General features: G+C 52.2%; 6 protein-coding genes across 6 annotated transcripts; 2 read left to right on the top strand and 4 right to left on the bottom strand.

Moving 5' to 3' along the window:
* Positions 1 to 994: 994 nt before the first annotated feature.
* BO94DRAFT_276756 (male sterility domain-containing protein) lies at positions 995 to 2,702 on the top strand. Its single transcript, XM_025606598.1, has 3 exons — positions 995 to 1,385; positions 1,443 to 2,599; positions 2,701 to 2,702. Exons 1-2 carry the CDS (start codon positions 1,249 to 1,251, stop codon positions 2,578 to 2,580), a joined length of 1,275 nt encoding a protein of 424 aa, XP_025471253.1. The 5' UTR covers positions 995 to 1,248; the 3' UTR covers positions 2,581 to 2,599; positions 2,701 to 2,702.
* A 21-nt stretch (positions 2,703 to 2,723) lies between these two features.
* BO94DRAFT_542787 (uncharacterized protein) lies at positions 2,724 to 4,063 on the bottom strand (the record flags this gene model as incomplete). Its single annotated transcript, XM_025613107.1, has 2 exons — positions 2,724 to 3,893; positions 3,950 to 4,063. The coding sequence occupies 2 exons, from the start codon at positions 4,061 to 4,063 to the stop codon at positions 2,724 to 2,726; spliced, it is 1,284 nt and encodes a 427-aa protein (XP_025471254.1).
* A 1,364-nt stretch (positions 4,064 to 5,427) lies between these two features.
* On the top strand, positions 5,428 to 7,706 carry BO94DRAFT_553435 (carbon-nitrogen hydrolase; the record flags this gene model as incomplete). The annotated part of the gene is made up of 6 exons (XM_025613654.1): positions 5,428 to 5,482; positions 5,544 to 6,349; positions 6,685 to 6,730; positions 6,821 to 6,912; positions 7,339 to 7,413; positions 7,500 to 7,706. The coding sequence occupies 6 exons, from the start codon at positions 5,428 to 5,430 to the stop codon at positions 7,704 to 7,706; spliced, it is 1,281 nt and encodes a 426-aa protein (XP_025471255.1).
* Positions 7,707 to 8,799: 1,093 nt separating this feature from the next.
* On the bottom strand, positions 8,800 to 13,137 carry BO94DRAFT_572100 (RanBP1 domain protein; the record flags this gene model as incomplete). Its single annotated transcript, XM_025614905.1, has 2 exons — positions 8,800 to 12,820; positions 13,076 to 13,137. 2 exons carry the CDS (start codon positions 13,135 to 13,137, stop codon positions 8,800 to 8,802), a joined length of 4,083 nt encoding a protein of 1,360 aa, XP_025471256.1.
* Positions 13,138 to 14,988: 1,851 nt separating this feature from the next.
* On the bottom strand, positions 14,989 to 15,907 carry BO94DRAFT_531470 (SCP2 sterol-binding domain-containing protein). The gene is made up of 3 exons (XM_025610903.1): positions 15,578 to 15,907; positions 15,308 to 15,511; positions 14,989 to 15,219 (listed from the first exon to the last, which is right to left on the bottom strand). The coding sequence occupies exons 1-3, from the start codon at positions 15,591 to 15,593 to the stop codon at positions 15,056 to 15,058; spliced, it is 384 nt and encodes a 127-aa protein (XP_025471257.1). The 5' UTR covers positions 15,594 to 15,907; the 3' UTR covers positions 14,989 to 15,055.
* Positions 15,908 to 16,496: 589 nt separating this feature from the next.
* Positions 16,497 to 18,419, bottom strand: BO94DRAFT_581890 (cytochrome P450; the record flags this gene model as incomplete). The annotated part of the gene is made up of 6 exons (XM_025615437.1): positions 16,497 to 16,579; positions 16,665 to 16,998; positions 17,066 to 17,398; positions 17,451 to 17,595; positions 17,657 to 18,147; positions 18,201 to 18,419. 6 exons carry the CDS (start codon positions 18,417 to 18,419, stop codon positions 16,497 to 16,499), a joined length of 1,605 nt encoding a protein of 534 aa, XP_025471258.1.
* Between the last annotated feature and the right edge of the window lie 184 nt (positions 18,420 to 18,603).

Below are 18,603 nucleotides of genomic sequence, written 5' to 3' on the forward strand. Positions count from 1 at the left end.
TATAAGGCGAAATCCCACAGTGGCCAATTCCTGTGTCGGGTAAAGAGCGAGGGGGGGGGGTCTATTTTGTAGCCGGAGGGTTAGAGGGGAAAAAATTAAAAATAAAAAATAGTAAAAAGAGGGTAGGAAGACGGATTAGGCGCGTAAAGCAACGGGCGAACCTTGGGATGGATTGGAGGGACGCCGTGGGGAAGACCAGGGAATCAATCAACGGCAACGGTTGGGGTGGACCGGAAAAGGAGAAAGGAGAGAGAGCGAGGGACGGCGCAGTCCGTACGACTATCTATGTAGTGGTCGGTCGTAAAGGAGAGACCGGTGGTAATTGTGCAGGCCCCTTTTTCATTATTGCTTTTCTCGCCATTGCCAGGACGAGCCAGATGGATAACCGTGCACGTCTGGACTCTGGTCGACTTGCGACTTGGGGGGGGACTTTTGGAGAATCCCAGCGTAATAAGAAGCAAGAAAAAGAGGGGGAACTTCCAGAATCGATTCCAGAACCGAACGAACGACGGAGTCCGCCGTCTCCTCCGCTAGCCACTTCCGGTCTAGTTGAAACTGACTCAGCCGGCCACCGGCTCTTTCGGCCTTTCTTTTTTCCCCCGTCCCCTCTCCTCCTCCTCCTCCTCCTCCTCCTCCTCCTCCTCCTCCTCTAGGTTTCTTCCTTCCTTCCAACTCCTTCTCCGTCTACCGATCTTCTGCGGTTACTTCTTCCTTCGATAGACGTCATTTCTTTAGGTAGCCTCATTATTATTCAGCTTTGATCGGCAATTGTGGCTGGTACATGGAATGGCTCCGAGCCAAAGAATGGCCAGCCCAGCTGGACTGGAATCGCCACATCCACCCGCCCACCCGCCTAGTCCTTGATACGGCTTAGGGCCTCGAGTTCCATTCCACACTCCACAGGCCCGTCCAGCGTGTCTCAGACTCTCCGGCCTTCTCGCCACCCCGTCGGTTTAACTTTCTATCTACTCGGCATATCACAATTTAATCCTGCCAACATGCCAACTCTATCTAATCGACATCGGCCAACTAGTTGCCGTTGTACCGCTGATACCTATACGTCGCAATCCTGCTGTCGGTTGTCTTAACAGGCTGTTTGTTTACCACTTACGACACCGGATTCTCTAATCCTGAATTTTGCCGTAGTCAAGGGATATCGATTTTTATTAGAATGGCTTCTCGCAGTCACTATATCATCCATCATCCAGGCTCTTGGACCTTGAGGACACTCAGGCACTCAGACTACTAATGATGTGGGAGTACTTCTCGGACAAGTCTATCTTAATTACCGGAGGCACAGGCTTCCTAGGCACCGCATTGGTCTTGCGGCTGTCCTTACAGGCTCACCCGAAACATATATACCTTCTTTGTCGGGGAGGCAAGACGTAAACAGCCATATCTAGCCCCTTTAATCCAGTCCCTCTGCTAACCTTCTCTGTCAGTCGAGCAATACAGAAATGGCGGGAATTTCTTCCAGGGCCTCTCGCAACTACGCTGATCTCATCCGAGTCCATCACCTATCTAGACGGCAATATCAAATATCCGAGCCTAGGCTTAGCAGATACCTCGCTTGTTACACTTAAAAAAGAAGCAGAGATCATCATCCACGCCGCCTCATCCATCAACCTCGTGGACCCGCTGGGCAAACTATCCCAAAGCATCATCGGCGCTACAGAACGGCTCGCCCACATAGCGTTAGAGTGTCCCCACTTACAACGCTTCGTGTACATTTCCACGGCCTTCGCGAATAGCCATCTTTACGCGGAATCGCGGGCCGTAGACATCCCGATCCGAGAAGAGCTATACCCGCTTTCTTCAATCCCCACAGCCACATCATGGAAAGACGTTCAAAATCGTGGCTCCTCGGAGGAATACGAGGCGAATGAATTCCCCTGGGATTATGCCTACGCAAAACATCTTTCGGAGAGAGTCCTCGCTGAGGCCTTTGATAATGCCCAAGCATACGATAAATTGCTCATCATCCGGCCGTCCATCTTCGGTCCCGCTCAGAGTTTTCCTTACGCCGGATATAGTGTTCCCTTGTCTACGCCGTTGACGGCTCTGGCAGCCATGGTAGCGATCACACCCTCTGTTTGGTTCAAAGCTGCAACACGGGCCCGTGATCCCGACATAGAAGTTACAGCGGACGAGGTCCCCGTGGATGTGGTTGTGGACAGGTTGCTATTCCACCTCAGACATGGAAGCACGGGCTACGTGCACGCGGTCTGTGGTGAACGGGGAAGGTACCGGTTCAAAGACCTCTGGGAGGACGGCATGGCAATACGCAAGCTTCCATGGAGACCCAGGGTCGTCTGGTTGGACGTAGACTGGCATTCGTCTCAATTGCACTATATAACTCGATTTTATGTACTCTTTGGACCATCGTTCAATTTCTCCGAGGACAGAACCACCGAACTCTGGGATCGAGTTCCCGAGTCTGAGAGACAAGGTTTAAATGTGTACAAGGATTACAACAAGGGGTTTGACTTAAGAGCCAGGATCAGAGATATACGATACTGCGCGCGAGCGCTTGCGAGTCACTTCGGATTTCCGAGTTGGGTTGGAAAACTCCTTTTATAACATTGGGTAACATAATTAGGTAGGTTCAACTTGGAAAGATCAAAAGAAAACAAATCACCTGCGTATATGAGTAAGAAACAACCTGATTCTTTTGCCGCCGTGGTCTGTTAACAAACATAGCGATTGCATTCGACAGGATCGCCTTAACGGCGGAGAATACCGTCAATCAGATTTCCGACGGTAGAGAAAATACCGCTAACCGCGGATTGTTTATCGTCATCGTCGTCGTCTGGCTGGATTTCCTCTGTGCTGGTGTTGCTGTTGTTGCTGCCTTCGTTGCTGAGATAGATGGCCGAGCCGCTGCCAGTGTTGCTGCTACCATCGTTCGTACCACTGCTGCTGCTGGAATCACTGTCACCCGCGGCGCTTGGGCCGCCGTCGTCTGAGCCATCGTCCGAGGAACCATCTGAAGAATCTCTCTTAGCCACCATCGCATTGCGTTCAGCATCGCTCGCCTCAAAAGCTGAATTATAGCTGGTGCTGGCGCAGCTCGACACACCGCTGCCAGAAACTGCAGACGAGATGTTAGAGCTTGTACCAGCACCGCCGCTTCCTATGGTACTAGAGGCACTGCTTGTGCCAATGCCACTAGTTCCATCATCACTGGTGTTCTTACCGTTACTACCGCTGCCGCTGCCGCTACCACCACTTCCACTGCCATTGCTGCTGCCAGAGCCGCCATTGCTAGAACCGCTGTCACCGCTGCCACCGTTAGAACCACTTCCGCTGGAGCCGCCGGAGCCGTTGTTGCCAGAGCTTCCAGAGCCGCTAGAGCCGCCAGAACCGCTAGAACCGCCATTGCTAGAACCGCTGCCGGAGCCACTAGAGCCTCCGGAGCCACCGCTGTTAGAACCACTTCCGCTGGAGCCGCTGGGGCTACTGGAGCCGCCGGAGCCGCCAGAGCCACCGCTGCCGGAGCCACTGCCACCGTTACCACCGGAGCTTCCAGAGCCTCCAGAGCTACCGTTGTCTCCACTGCCACTGCCGTTGGAGCCTCCGTTGTTGCTGCCACTAGAGCCGTCGTTTCCGCTGCCATCGTTATCACCAGAGCCACTGGAGCCACCGCTGCCGGAGCCACTGCTACCGTTATCGCCGGAGCTTCCAGAGCCTCCGGAGCTACCGTTGTCGCCGCCGTTGCCGCTGCTGCTGCTGCTGCCAGTGCCCCAGTCATCATCGGATTCGCCGTTGCTACCACTGCCATCATCTTCGCAGTCATCATCATCGCCCTGGCCAGGTCCACCACCTCCCATGGCCATTACTGCCCTTTTACGAGAGCAACCGCCGGTAGTCAGAAGTCCGAGAGATTGTTCATTCTATACTCGCCAGTAAGTACAGGGTGGTCAGTTCAAGATGCAATGGAGAAACCTACAGTTGCAGGCGCTCTAGCTTGCAATGCGACTGGGCTAGCCCCAACAGGGGACGTGACCAGGGCGGCACTGAAGTACAGAGCCAGAGCCGCAAGAGCCGCTCGGGTAGGAGGCATTTTGCTGGAGACTGACTGAATTCGGGGTAGCAGTAAACAAGAATAGATTTCAATTGAGAGACCTCAGCGGGTAAACCAAAGGACGTGATATAAATTGATCGAACCTGAGTTGTGATGTCCAACGTGGATAGGCACTGTGTCCCTCAATTTATAAGTTTCTCTCCCGGGCGAAAAATCTTAGAATGGAACTGTGAAGGCGTCTATATTGCCTGAAGCGTCATGAACAGGGCACTTGAAGCAACGTTCCGGGAGTTCGCTGCAACACACCTTACAGCGCATTCCTTAATATGACTCGACCTATAGATGTGTTCTGGATTCAAATGGACATGGCTGCACACTCAATGGACTCGATGCAGCGCATGCGTGCAAACGTGATCGAGCCCGGGTCTGTGGGTTCATGTTACATGCTGCTGGATGAAGAGGACCCATGATCCATCTAGGGTTGTAGATTGTAGATCCCATCCAGAGGAAGCACGAGCCCAGGTCGATCTGGCACTGGGGCCCCAAGTTTAGACCTGGTAACGAGAACAATCTCCCATGAATCCGCCGGTGATATTCTCCGCGGGCGCATATGAGGTATGATTGGAGATGGCTGTGCGCATTAGGAGGGCAGGACGGTCACGGGTAGGTAGCATTCCTTCTGCTCTTTGTGTAACAAGCATCGCCAATCAAGTGCACCCATTGTAGACAGAATGGTTGTCTCAAGTCACAATCAAGGAATCTCAAGAGTAGTACAAGATTGAGCGCTTGTGACTGGCTCTATGCGAGCGTCATATAGTGAGGTGTTGCAGTGACCTTCCATTGGAGATGTGGCAGTGTGCTGGTCCCGGCGTTGTTGTCTTGGGGTTGTCTCGCCATCCGTTTCCCGGGATGGTTGGCTTGATCCCCCCAAAAAATCCCTCCTCCGTCCTTCATTCTGGTTCTGTAGGACTGATGGTTGCAGAACGTGGACTGGACCTAGACCATGGGCTGTGGATGAGATTCACACCGTGCGGTCATTGTGGATTGCTGTTGAGAGACAAACGGACACGCTTCTCAAAACCAACACAGCAGATGAAAGCAATCCCAACTCAAGGTGGTGCAGTCATGGATTTACTTTTCAGATAGAGAAGGAAGCTGCAGACTGGAGGAAGTAGATAGATAGTACATGGGGTTTGCGATAGGAAAAGAAGTAAGTTCAGCTATCTAGGCGGTCGGACTCCGACACCGGGATTCTCCCAAGGTTCCCCGCATCGCATCAACGGCGGTCCCTCCCTCCCTCTTCCCTTCCGCTGTACCTATCTATTTATCTATCTACTACTGCTACCTACGTACTTGCCACCACAAACCACCTCCACCAATTCTTGCATTCCACAACACCAGCCATGGCGTCCCTCCTCAAGAAACCATTGAAACTGGCCCTGGTTCAATTAGCCTCAGGTGCGTGCAACGGCCGACTCGCTCCATATGGAGTCCCCTGCTGAGCAATGACAATATACAGGCGCCGATAAGGCATTGAACCTCGCACATGCTCGTACCAAGGTCCTTGAGGCCGCCAAAGCTGGCGCCTCTCTGATCGTCCTCCCCGAGTGCTTCAACTCGCCCTACGGTACCCAGTTCTTCCCCAAGTACGCCGAGACGCTGCTCCCTTCGCCACCCACCCAGGAGCAGTCCCCCTCCTACCATGCGCTTTCGTCCATCGCCGCTGAAGCAAAGGCCTACCTGATCGGCGGAAGCATTCCTGAGCTCGAACCGACCACGAAAAAATACTACAACACATCGCTGGTGTTCTCCCCCACCGGTGCCCTTATTGGAACGCACCGCAAGACCCACCTCTTCGACATTGACATTCCCGGCAAGATCACCTTCAAGGAGAGCGAGGTGCTTTCTCCTGGTAACCAGCTGACGGTCGTGGACTTGCCGGATTACGGCAATATCGGACTGGCGATCTGCTACGATATCCGCTTCCCGGAGGCGGGTATGATCGCGGCGCGGAAGGGGGCCTTCATGCTTGTCTATCCGGGTGCGTTCAACACCACCACGGGCCCGCTGCACTGGTCACTGTTGGCTCGTGCCCGTGCCGTGGATAACCAGGTGTATGTGGCTCTGTGCAGTCCCGCCAGAGACATGAGTGCTACATATCATGCCTATGGTCACAGCTTGATCGCGGACCCTAGCGCCAATGTGCTGGCCGAGACCGAGGAAAAGGAGGACATAATCTACGCGGACCTGGATAACGAGACGATCCAGAACACGAGGAAGGGGATTCCCATTTATACCCAGCGGCGGTTCGATTTGTATACCGATGTGAGTGCCGACAAGCAGTAGGCGCGACACCTCGCGTTAAGTGGGAGGGAGATTGCCGCAAGCCAACCATAGCTTAGCCTGTAACTAGACGACTTATGAATATTGTCAGCGACCGGTATAACGTCCTGAAGAGCGCGGTAGAGTAATCAACGACCACTGTATAGGTAAACACAGTGGTAGCGGTGCCTCAGGCGGGTCCGCAGTCAGCTGCGGGCAGAACATCACGTGCGAGAGCTGCAAACGAATCAGCAGCCTGACAGGCGATAAGCGAGCCCGCACTGGAAAACCCACCAGCAGCAAAAAAGACCATCTCGAAATCTCCTCAACCTTGACAGACGACCACTGCAGCCAACGACAGCCGACACTTCTGTCCCTCATTCAGTGAGTGATAGCTCTCCAACCACCTGCTTGCAGATTGTTATCCTCAACCCGAGAATCGCTCTCTAACATAATTTTTTTTTCCTATTGCAGAAATGTCCGCCCCCGTCAAGACCGGCAAGAAGACCCGTTCGGCCATCGCCGACGTGGTTACTCGGGAGTACACCATCAACATGCACAAGAGAGTACGTTGAACACAGCCAAACCTGCATTGAGATTCAGCACAAAACAAAACGAGATCTTTTCCGCGGAAACTCGACACGGAGGCACTGGACGGAGAACAACAACAACAACAACACAAGGACAGCGGAGCGCGCAAATCCTCATCCCTCCCACCTTCACCACCCACCCCCTCAGACGGGGAAGGCAAGGGGAAGAGAAGACGGGACACTGGACGAGCACCACCGCACCTGTCTGTAAACGTGTGTGGTGGAACAATCAGGAACGATTGTTGTTGAAAAACAAAAAATCCCATAAAAGAAGAATTAGTTTGATGAAGTCCACCTCTATGGCCGCATTCTCGCAAAAGAAAACCAGAAAAAAATCTTTCACACATCTACAAGATGGCATTCGGGCGGAAGACTAATATTCTTTCTTTTTGGGTGTTGTAGATGCACGGTGTTTCCTTCAAGAAGCGTGCTCCTCGTGCTATCAAGGAGATCCGCGCTTTCGCTGAGCGTGCTATGGTTAGTCCTCCCTCCCTCCCTTCCCCTCCTCTTTATGTCCCTTTAAGAACAAATCACTAATACAAGCTCTTCTACGCACCCAACAGGGCACCACCGACGTCCGTGTCGACCCCCAGCTCAACAAGAAGGTCTGGGAAGCCGGTGTCAAGGGCGTCCCCTACCGTCTCCGTGTCCGCATCTCCCGTAAGCGTAACGACGAGGAGAACGCCAAGGAGAAGCTCTACTCCTACGTCCAGGCTGTCAACGTCAAGGAGGCCAAGGGTCTCCACACTGCCGTTGTCGACGAGGAGTAAATTATTCCTTCATCTTCATCTTATCTATTCCCAAATGAAATGAATCTCAACATACAGTGATTCTACTTCTTACTGTCATCATGATATGATTACTTCTTAGGATGGATAATGGGAGAGGGGGGATTTCCGGACGGGATGAATGCAGGGTTCAGGTCGGGCTTTTCGCGGCCTGGCAATCATCATCATCTTTTTCCTCAATCAAAAAAAGTTTAAAGGATGTTGTGTGGATCTATTTTCTTTTCTTCTTCTTCCTTGGTCTGGATGACATGATAGGGTGACATTGTAGCAAATGGTATTTTGCTGGGGTGTTGGCTGTCATTTTTTTTCGGTGTTGCTGTATAATCGGACCATCGGTGTAGTTATGACCGTAGTGACTATTACGCAGTAGGAATTAGAGGTCAAGACATACAGTGATGGTATTCAACGAACCCAAGTTACCACACTATATTATCTACCTAATGGTACACAGGAGTATGTAAGAGTGAATGTTATCCTTGACAAAATCCTCATGAGAAAAAAAAAGTAAAGAAGACAATTCCATTTGCAGACCAGAATCTTCGAATCCCACTCGCTATGCTAGATGCGCCTGTTTTCTGGCTGGGCAGAGAGAACAACGACGCTACCGAAGATGCAGCTGCAGTTAGTTGCAAGATGCGAAAAAAAAAAAACAAATATTTTAGTTACACAAGGTCTTGAAAAATCGGGGAAGGGTAAATGCACCTGAAAGGGGGGAAAGGAACGAGACACCAATGTCCAAAGACGAGTCGCCGGTGGGTGTGGAATGGACAGGAAAAAAAAAGGATTCGCTTCGGCCCACACAACGATCGAGGTAGTATCATCCAGTCACAATGACACAGGAGGAAACATTACTGGCTGCACAGCCACACAATCAAGTGACAAGGGAACAGAGAATAAGGGCGTTTGTCCAAAGTGGAGGGTTGTGGGGGGTCTTCGGCAGCAGGAAGGTAGCGGAGAAAGAATCAGAAATCGAGCAAAAAGCACACCATAATACATCGCCACTCAGACGCCTGCGAAGCCCATCATCAAGTTGTGTTCAAATGCATATCCTATGTACCACATCCAGTCGTAGCAATCAATTCTTTGTCTCTTCCATGGCCGCGCAGAGGCGTTCAGCGTCCGCATTCGTCTTGACCCGGAGGGCCCACAGCTGAGGAGGACCTTCGACTTGAGGGACCATGAACTGTACGCTGTTCTTAGCGACAGTGTATCGGATTTCATTCATCAAGCGCGCATTCAAAATGACGTTGCCGCTCGGGTCAGCCCGGACAAGGATGCGACCACGGGACGTAGTTCGATCTTTCAGAACACGCAAGAAGCCAACACCTTGACTCTCCCATCCCCCAGCAGTCGTATGCTTCATTGCGCGAGCGCGGCTCTCCGTCACGAGATCTTCGTTCTCCTCGCCAGCGCCGCCCCGCGCCAGATCGACCTGGGGTAGAGACTCGGCTGCTTCACCATCCCCGGACTCTTCCGCTCCCGTGTCAGATGCGCCACCCGGGGTGGAGGAGCGACTAGGAGTAGCGGAATTCAGGATAGATGGAGCCAAGAGAGATGGTGCTGATTGATTCGGAGCACCAAATGAGAACCCAAGGGACGGCTGAGTACTTTTAGAGGTAGAGGACTTGGTCAGGGATGGCGGTGCTCCGAAAAGGTTGGAGAAGGGCTTGGGGGCTTCAGGCGCCGGCGTCGCTGATCCGGAATCAGGCTTTGACGTGGAAGCACTAGCCGGGTCGGTCGCAAACTTGATTGGAGAGTTGGGCTTCCAGGTTTTATCTGCAGCCGAGTTGGTGATGCCCGGGCCTGTACTAAAAAGCGACGGTGTGTTGTTGCCGGAGCTAGATAGAGGAGTACCAAAGATGCTGCTGCTTGTGTTCGCAGCGCCAAAGATACTGGTCGTTGCGGGTTTGGAGGCAGCTTGGTTGGAGTCGGAGCTGCTGGCTGGATTGAGGGACGTGGGAGTGTTGAAAGAGGATGAGAATTTGGAGGAACCGAATAGAGTCGACATGGAACCCTTCTGCTCCTCTTCGCCCTGACGCTTGGGTTTTCCCTCTTCGTCGTACTGGACGCGATCGAAGAGACTGCGACCACCACTTTCAAGCTCCTTGGCCGATGATTCTGCAGCATCTGCCTTTGCGTCAGCCGTGCTCGTTTTCGCAGGGCTGCTCTCTGTGGCATCATCCGACTCGTCACCAGGAGTAGAGGCCTCTTCGGTATCATCCGCATCGTTGTCATTGTCGTCAGCCTCAGATGGGGTCGCCGACAGGTGGCCAAAAATGTTGCTTGACTTCATTGAAGTGTTATTCTGCTTAGCGAAGACCGATGTGTCAGCGCTCGGTGTAGCAGCAGAGGCTTCCTCGGGTTTCTTGTCCGAGGAATCGCTGCTCTCGTCTCCAAAAACAAATCCCTTGCCGGGAACGAAAATCGCGCGCTTCTGGGTCTGACTTTCGAACGACGACTGCTTCAGCCGTTGCTCCTCAGCGTCACGGCGTTCCCATTCGGCTTCGTCTTCTTCCTCAGAATCGTAGTCCTCAGCCTTGCGCTTTTCCTTCTCCTTCTCGGCGTCCTTCGCAGATTGGGCTCTGAATTGAGCAAAGAAGTCCGTGCCGCCTGTAGAGCTAAACTTCGGCAGTCCCGAGGCAGAACTTGCGGAATTGCCCTCGTTCCCAGTAGGCTTCAGTACAAACGGATTCTTCGGGGCGTCTCCAGCGGGTGCAGCCGATGTTAAACTAGCACTGGACATGGAGGAGAAAAGCGGAGCCGAAGGCGTGTCTTTCTTCCCCGACCCTGGGAAGGAGAATAGAGGCTTAGCGGGTGCTGTGGATGGCGTCGTAGAGAACAAAGCAGGTTTGGTAGATTCAGGGGTGGACGGTCTAGCCGAGGATGGCTCCGAATCAACTGACTGATCAGACTCGGTCTTCGACTTGGAGAATGACTGGGCGAAGATGCTTGCCGTGGTGGAGTCACCATTGACACGCTTGGCAGGGCTACTATCATCGCCATCATCAATCGACTTTCTCTTGCCACTGGTAGAAGCGGCCTGACTTGTGCCAAATGCTTTGAATGGCGTGGAGCTCGGCGCAGTCACAGCTGGAGTAGTAGAGCTTTCCTTGGGAGCAGCCGCATGCCCGAAAGGGGTGCCAAATGACTGTACCTTCGTGGGAAGCTCGCCAACATCGTCGCCAGAGGCCTTGCGCTTTGAGCCAACTGAGGCACCAAGCGTGGCCCGGACACGCATATAGAACTGAACAGCGGCGTCAAAGTTTTGGGTCGAAGGGTCCATTTTCGCCATTTCACGCTTGAAGCATTCATTCAAGACGCGCATACGGTACAGCATCTCGGCGTCCCCTGTAATTTTCTTATCCCCCTTGTCGGAGAGTTTGGGGGTCTGGAGCTGCCCAAAACTAGACGGTGCAGCGATTCCGTTGGTAGGAGCCGGAGGCGTCGACTTCGTGCCATTGACCTTGAAGGGACTCTCAACAGAAGCTGCAGATGTCAAGGGTGCCGGTGCTTTGACCTCAGCGGCAGGGGCCGGTGATGCCGAAGGCTTGGGTGCGAAAAGATTCGACGTTTGAGAGAAACCATTACTCGAAGGGGTGAAAGATAATTGACCAGGAGTGGCCTGCTTTTCCGGCTCGCTTGTCTTTGCTGCATCATTTGGTGTACTCGGCTTGGAGAAAAGACCCTGGAAAGGAGTCGAAGATGAAGGAAGTGGCTGCTGCTCAACTGCTGGCTTGCTCGGGGTCGCTGGCTTCGCAAACAAGCCTCCGAAGGGATTTCCTGCGGCCTTGGGCTGTTCTGGTGCTGCAGTTGCGGCCGGCTTGGGCTCGAAGAGGTTCTTAGTGGACGATGTCTGGAACAAACCAGTTGAAGGAGCTGCCGGAGCTGCCGGAGCTGCCGAGGCAGTGGCTTCGCTCTTAGAAAACAAGGACGGGCCCGTGGCTGAAGATGAAGTGAACTGGAAAGGGGGTTTAGGCTGCGACTCAGCAGGCTTTACTTCCTCCTTCTTCTCCTCGGCAGGTTTTTGTGCGGTCGAAGAAGCGCTTTGGAACAAATTCGAAGACTGGAACGGGTTTTGGAAAGGAGTAGATGGCTTAGCTGGCGAGGCAGCGCCGAACATTGAGGATGATGCGGGGGCTGCTGTAGACGCAGCAGTCGGGGCTGGCGTCGACGCAGAAGGAGTAGCTATAGAAGTGGCCTGGGTAGGAGCACCGCCAAAAAGCGATGACGAAGGAGTAGTTGCCTTAAAATCGAACACTGGCTTTGACGGAGTCTCTGCCGCTGAGGATGCTGGTGCGCCAAACAATGAAGTGCCTCCAGTGCTTGAAAAGCTTGTGGCGCCTCCGAAGCTGGGGGGAGGTGCAGGAGCGTTGTCGAAGATTGATGGCTTCGACTGGGAAGCACCACCCTTTGCATCAGGAGAAGTTTGCATCGAGTCACTGCCGAATGCTGTAGATTGGCCAAATGGAGACGGCTTCTTTACACTAGACTGGCCGAAGACATTCGTTGAAGGGGTGCTAGGAGCCGCATTGTTCTGACCAAAGATGCTGCCGGTGGTAGAAGTGGCCGTTCCAGATGAGGCAGAAGGCCCGCTAGTTGGGTTGCTGCCAAAAAGGCCGCCGGTGCTAGCACTCTGTTGAGACGGGGTCCCGAACATTGAACCTGAAGGCAGAGGCTGTTGGGCCGGAGACTGGCTTCCACCTGGCGGGACATTGAAGAGTGAGCCTTGAAAGCCAGAAAAGCTGGCCGGCTTGGACTGGTCGGAGCTAGTAGTGTTCATACTGGCAAATGGATTGCTCGTCGAGCTTGTACCACCGAAGGATGAAGAGAAATTGAATGAAGATGAAGAGCTTCCGCCTCCAGAGCCAAATGCGAACGGCGTGCCTCCGTTTTGATTCGACTGTGCAGGCGCCAGGTTAGCTCCTGGGAAGCTTTGGTTTTGTCCAAATGTGAATCCGTTGGAAGGCGGTTGAGAATTCGCTGGTGTCGACGAAACTGTGTTAGGGTCGATGGAATTGAAAGGACCTCCTCCGAACGAAGGCGTAGGAGCACTCGGAGCAGCACTATTGGGACGACGCTTCCGAACGTCTCTTATTCTATGAACGGTGTCAGCGACAATTCCGAGATGGATGATTGTGTAGAAATTGACGATGGGTGAGAATATAATGTTAGACATGGGAGAGGGTGGGTGTGAGGCGAAGTGTTAATAAAGATGAAAAAGAAAAAGGCTGGGGAAACACAGACTCGAGTCCCGGCATCGGGCCGGGTCCCTGTGAATATGAAGGCTGCAGGAAGAGCACGATGTTGCATGCATGGGATTGGCCGCAAAAGGTCGGTCTACATTCACTTACTTTCTGTTCGCCATCTGCGCCGCGGTAGCCCGCTGCGGCTTATCATCCGGTGTGCTCGACATGTTGAATGCAAACAAATCCGAGTCCTTGTCCCCTTGAGGACCCTGAGCCCCTCTCTTAGACATTTATAGTCGAGCCCCCGATGTCGTCAGCGGCGATATCCTCGACCTTTGAGACAGCAGTTGACTTCAGCCCCTTCTTGAACGTCCAATGTCACCCCTTAACGACCGTCCTTCATGCACGGTGTGGGATTATCCAATGCGTATAGGTCTTTTCCGATGACAGCTATTGGCTTTTCGAGTATGCCCGGTTGGCTCGGTGCTCGTGGTCTCGAGGACTTCTAGAAAAGCACGTCGGGTGGGGATGGGGGCCGCTGGGAGGAGATATGTGTGGGCAAATCCGCAAATCGAGCGACCTAGGTAATTTGCGCCGTTGTCGTCTCGAATTATCGCGGGAAGCCTAACAAAGTTCGACTATTATCCAAGTGCCGACCCGTTAGAATGGTGAAGATAGGTCGATGCGCGATCGTTCTGAGAATGGGTGGTCGCGCAGCGCGAAACCCGTGGAGGCACGAGACAAGAACGGGGTCGTGGAAAATAGATTGGAAAGGCAGAGCAGTAAGGATCAGGGACTGCTAGAAATAGAACTGGGAGGGCGCGCTTGCATTCGATGCGCTCTGCCTTGCTGGGGATGGGGGGATGTGCTCGAGTGAGCTTCTTTTTTTTGGCCTTCCAGCATCGGCTCGCGACTTTTACCGGCAGGCAAGAGGAACTCTGCTGGCAGAAAAAAATTACCGTCACGTGAGCGCTGGCAGGGTCACCATCTTGGCGAGATGACATAAAGGAACCTTCTCTTTACGTGACCCAGGCGAGGCGGCCATGAGCCATGGTCTACTTGTCGGGCAAGGGGAATCTGGTCGAGCTGGTCTGCTTTCTGTTTCCTACTTGATGGTGAGGTTGAAAGAAAGGCATCTCTTTCTTTGCTTGAACCAGATCCCATGTCTTCCGCATTCTGTATTGTTACCGCCGTTACACAAGCACCAACAAGAGCGGGCGGCATGTCGGACCGTACGAATACGGGGTATTTATTATTTGGGTCACCAGCGACCCTTGGTTTCCATGGCAGGTCCATCAATTATGCAGCAGCGGTGATGGCTGACGCCCACATATGTATATGTACCCATGACATGTACGGTCGCTGACAGTCACTTGGACATTGTCTATCGCGTGTTCCTACGGAAACATCCGTGCGCTATATAAATCAATGCTGCAGAAAATACTAACCTTCTTGACACCACCGCAACAAACTACTTAGTACTAGCAACTCAGCCAAAATATATCATGACGTGCCGACCCCAGTTTGCAGACTCGTCAACCCAAAATCTGCGGTAAAGCCATTCGATGACCCACTTTTTCATTGGCCAAAGTGAAGTGCATTACATGGCAGAGGTTACACTTGCCTCCCAGAGTCCTGGTTGTTTATTCACTGGATCAAAAAGGCCTTGGTTGTTCTCCCGTCCTACACCGAGTAAAGCGTCGTGGCTTCACAGCATATTTATGCCTCTTAATTACAATTCAAATTCATAAGATATTTGAAGAGAAGACAGCTTTGACTAGGTGTTAGGCGATTTTGCTAATCCAATTAAAATATATAGTAGCTAGTATATATGAATCCTACGGGTCTTAGAGAATAATGGTATTACTTACTCCTAGCTTTCTACAGCCTCACTTGACCCTGACTTGGCCGATATAATCCAGTAATATGTGGTCAACTTACTACTAGGTAAACATACATTGGAAATTGCCGCGGACCAGGGCCGGCTCCGCCGAAGCTCTCCTTACTGGGGACCACCTACCGCATCACGGAGTCCGGTATTTCGAATACCTTAATAGTAAGAATTCGACCATAAACGGCGGAAGCAGGGTGCCAATGTTCATTCAAATTTGAAGAGTTACGAAAAAGAAAGCAAAAACAGGGTATCTATAGCTTGGCCTTGGCCTGGGCCTTCTTCAGGACGGGCTCCATCTTAGTCGCCTTCATGATATTGCCCTTAATCTTGAGCTTGCCTCCCATAAAGAGTCGCTGAGCATTAGCCTTGCCGCTCACTAGGGCGCTGAAGTCGGCATCCGAAAGAGAAAGGGTCACTGTAACCAATCAATATCTCGTCAGCATTCCATTCATCTGTTGACAGATAATGTGGGCGAGTGGAATCGCAGAAGCAAACGAACTCACCATCAGCCTTTCCGGGAGGTGCACCCTGGCCGACGACACCCTTCTCCTTGAGATCGAGATACCAGCTCTCCTCCTTGTTTTGGGCGTTCTTGATGTTGAAAGCGATGACGGCCTTAGCCTTGTCGATGGCATCCTTGCGCTCAGTCGCATCAGCCTGTAGAGTGGCGTTGATGGCATCAAAGGCGGCGGAGGAAGGGAAAGCGTCTGCAGGTGCGTTATTATGGTCAGCGGCCGCTCACGATTAGAATGGCGATAAGAGAGTAAACGTACCGTTTTTGAGAGACATGATGACGATGGAAGAGAATCGGACTGGATCTCAGCAATGAATGGAGGGTGGAATGTCAAAGAATGTGGATGTAACCAGAATGTCAGACAGACTGAGGGCGAGGACCAGTATTAAGTATTAATAGAGCCAGACCCGGGGTTGGGGAATATTATTGCGGCGAGCTTCCCCGGAGAGTTCGGCGATGGGGCATGTGAAATGGAGGCGGTCGCGGGATGGCCTGGGCCGAGGCTGCCCGCGCGCTGCTCCTGTGATCGTGCTTGTTCTTCGCTTATGAAGTAATAATGCGCCCGATTACCTCTTGACGACGCCTGGTACTGTTAGCTAGCGCTCACATTCATGCTTCGTGCATGCAAAAGAACTGTCCGGGTTGGACCCCCTTGCAATGACCTTCGGAGAAATTCCCACACCGAACTCTACGACTTGCACCAGTGAAATCGCGACAAAAAACCTGCCCAGGGCGGCATCAAAGCCTGCCAACAAAGTTTCTCCCCCAACAACCATGCATAACTCGGTCAAGGAGATCTACACAGGACACCGATCTTATTACTCCGCCGACCGCTTCCCCATATAACCCTTTGCAGTAACCCGACCGATGACCCCGTTTTGGAAACCGGATACTGATCCACATGCGATCACTTTCCCCGTGTGACTTGGACTCCCCCACAGGTGACCCCGATGTGTCGCAGGAACCCAAGAATGATAACAAATTCCATTTCTGGCCGATAAACATCGCAGGGCATAAGGCCGAATGGTTACTTCCAAGATACCTGCCACCTGTTTTCATCTAAGACGGTCATCTACAAACTGCATGATACTAAAGTCCCACCCTCAAAGGCTTTGATACATGCCGGCTGTCATGATCAAGAAAACATCTCAATTATCGGGCCTTTAACCGCTCAAAGGTCACAGAGACATAGGGGTTCTGCTCTTCTTACGCCGGACAGCGATCTTAGTTGTGAATGGTGGCAGCTGGAAACGACCCCATCCTATAATGTTGGTCAGCACAGTATCTCGATGACCACGGCAGCCCCACGAGGGGAAAGAAATCAAAAGGAAAATATGATCACCCACTATGAATTTTCGGGCGTATCGGGATAGACTGAATATCATAGTTCAAGAGCATTTCCGCCAAGATCACCTTGAAAATGTGGGCGAAGATCCAACGTCCGGGGCATTGGCGACGGCCGTGACCAAAAACCACATATTTATCGCTGGTTATGGTCATTGAATTCTGGCGCCTCTCTTCAGCAGATGCGTTCATCGTGTAGAAACGGTCGGGCTTGTATTTGTCTGGCTCCGGATAGAGTGCCTCGTCACGGTGGAGGGCATACTGGGGGATCCCAACCTTAGTTCCGCAAGGTAAGAAGAGGCCGTTCGCAAGGGTGACCCCATCGGGTGCGACCACCTACACGCTAAGTGAGCAGCCGAGACAAGCCGAATCCATACGGGAAAAGTCCAATCTGGGCTTATACCTTCCTGGTCGGACTGGCAGCATTGATGCCGTTCAGCCGGAGGCTCTCTTTCACTGCACTGTCCAGCAGCGAAGCCTTTCCCAGATTCTCTGCAGTCCATGATCCACCAGAATTGACAGCAATGCTCTCAATTTCCTCTTGCAAATGTTTGACAAGCTTCTTCTCCACCGGATGGCTCAGTATGTCAAGAAGAACGCTGGCAGCGGAGACCGCAGTCGTGTGTACGCCCGGAAAATTGATCATGAAGACTCTATATGCTAGCCACATCGACGTGATCTCCATCGGCCAGTTACTACGGAGACCAGCCTGGATGAGCAAGTCCAACAAGCTGCCCTGAGAAGTGATCAACACGAAGCAAACTTCACGGATACATTAGCGTCCTTACCCTGGACTTCAGTGTTTCCTGCTGTCCCTCCAAATGCGTGGCTTTCTGCTGTTCGTCGACCTTGGATTCGATGATAGGCTTCATACGGTGGTGGAAGACTATCTCGAAATATCTGTTGACCAAACCTACGAAGGGGCCAATAATTCTAACAAAAGATCAGTAAAATTACATAACACGGTCAAGGAGAATAGAGAGAGAAGACGTACGGATGCAGAAATGACGGGAATGCTTTGATAATACTTGCCCCCAAAACGAGAGCGTTTGAGCAATGTGTCATGGCTCTTAGAAGAACCTTGTCGCGACCGTGGCCTGGTCCAATTGCAAGCACATTGATCATCCTCGATGCCATTTTCTCCATTGCAGAGTACAGGTAAATCTCATTCCAAGAATCTGTGTCCTCACCCCACAAGTCAGACAGACACGATCGGGCCTCCTCAGCGAGCGACATTGCAACAGACTCCGTTTTCAATGTTTCAGAGAGGTCTTTGCTGATGAGTTTGACATATAAGTCATACTTTTCTGCGAATGCCAACGGCCAGCTGGTGTACTGGAGCTGGAAGAAGTCTATAATGTTGGACCTGAAACTACACTCGTTCTCTGTGGCGAATAAAATGAAGTTGGACTGATCTGTTGGAAGCAGAATTTCATCGCCCTCGGTGACGCTGGGCAACACGAACGGTTTCTGATATTTGGAATACTAGAGAACCGCAAGGTCAGCATTTATGCCACTAGCTTATAGCACTGCATCACAGGCAGGGTGTAAACCTTCTGATATCCCTCATAAATGAAGCCAACGGGGTTGACGCCAACGAAACGTTCTGCAGCACGCCCCAGAATGCCCTTCTTGTTTAATACCCAAGGGATGTCATTTGGAACCGGAGAGGTTTCAAAAAGCTTGATCACGAGACAGAGAAAGATTCCTACAAGGCCAGCCCCCAGCCAAAAGATGAGGCCATTACCAAGGAGCATGGTTCGTCGCTTAAAATGCACGTTGCTTGCTCAGAGACACAGGTCCGGACGGGCAGTGAGTAGCTGATTGATTATCGTCTACAGTGCGGCACAGCTAAATCGCCAGAGTTCTGTGGAGGCAAACATCATACAAGTGGATCAACACCCCTCAGATGAGGGGAAGTTCTGGTAAAGATAGGCATGG

Source organism: Aspergillus sclerotioniger (assembly GCF_003184525.1).
Source record: "Aspergillus sclerotioniger CBS 115572 chromosome Unknown BO94scaffold_4, whole genome shotgun sequence".
Lineage (NCBI taxonomy): Eukaryota > Fungi > Ascomycota > Eurotiomycetes > Eurotiales > Aspergillaceae > Aspergillus > Aspergillus sclerotioniger.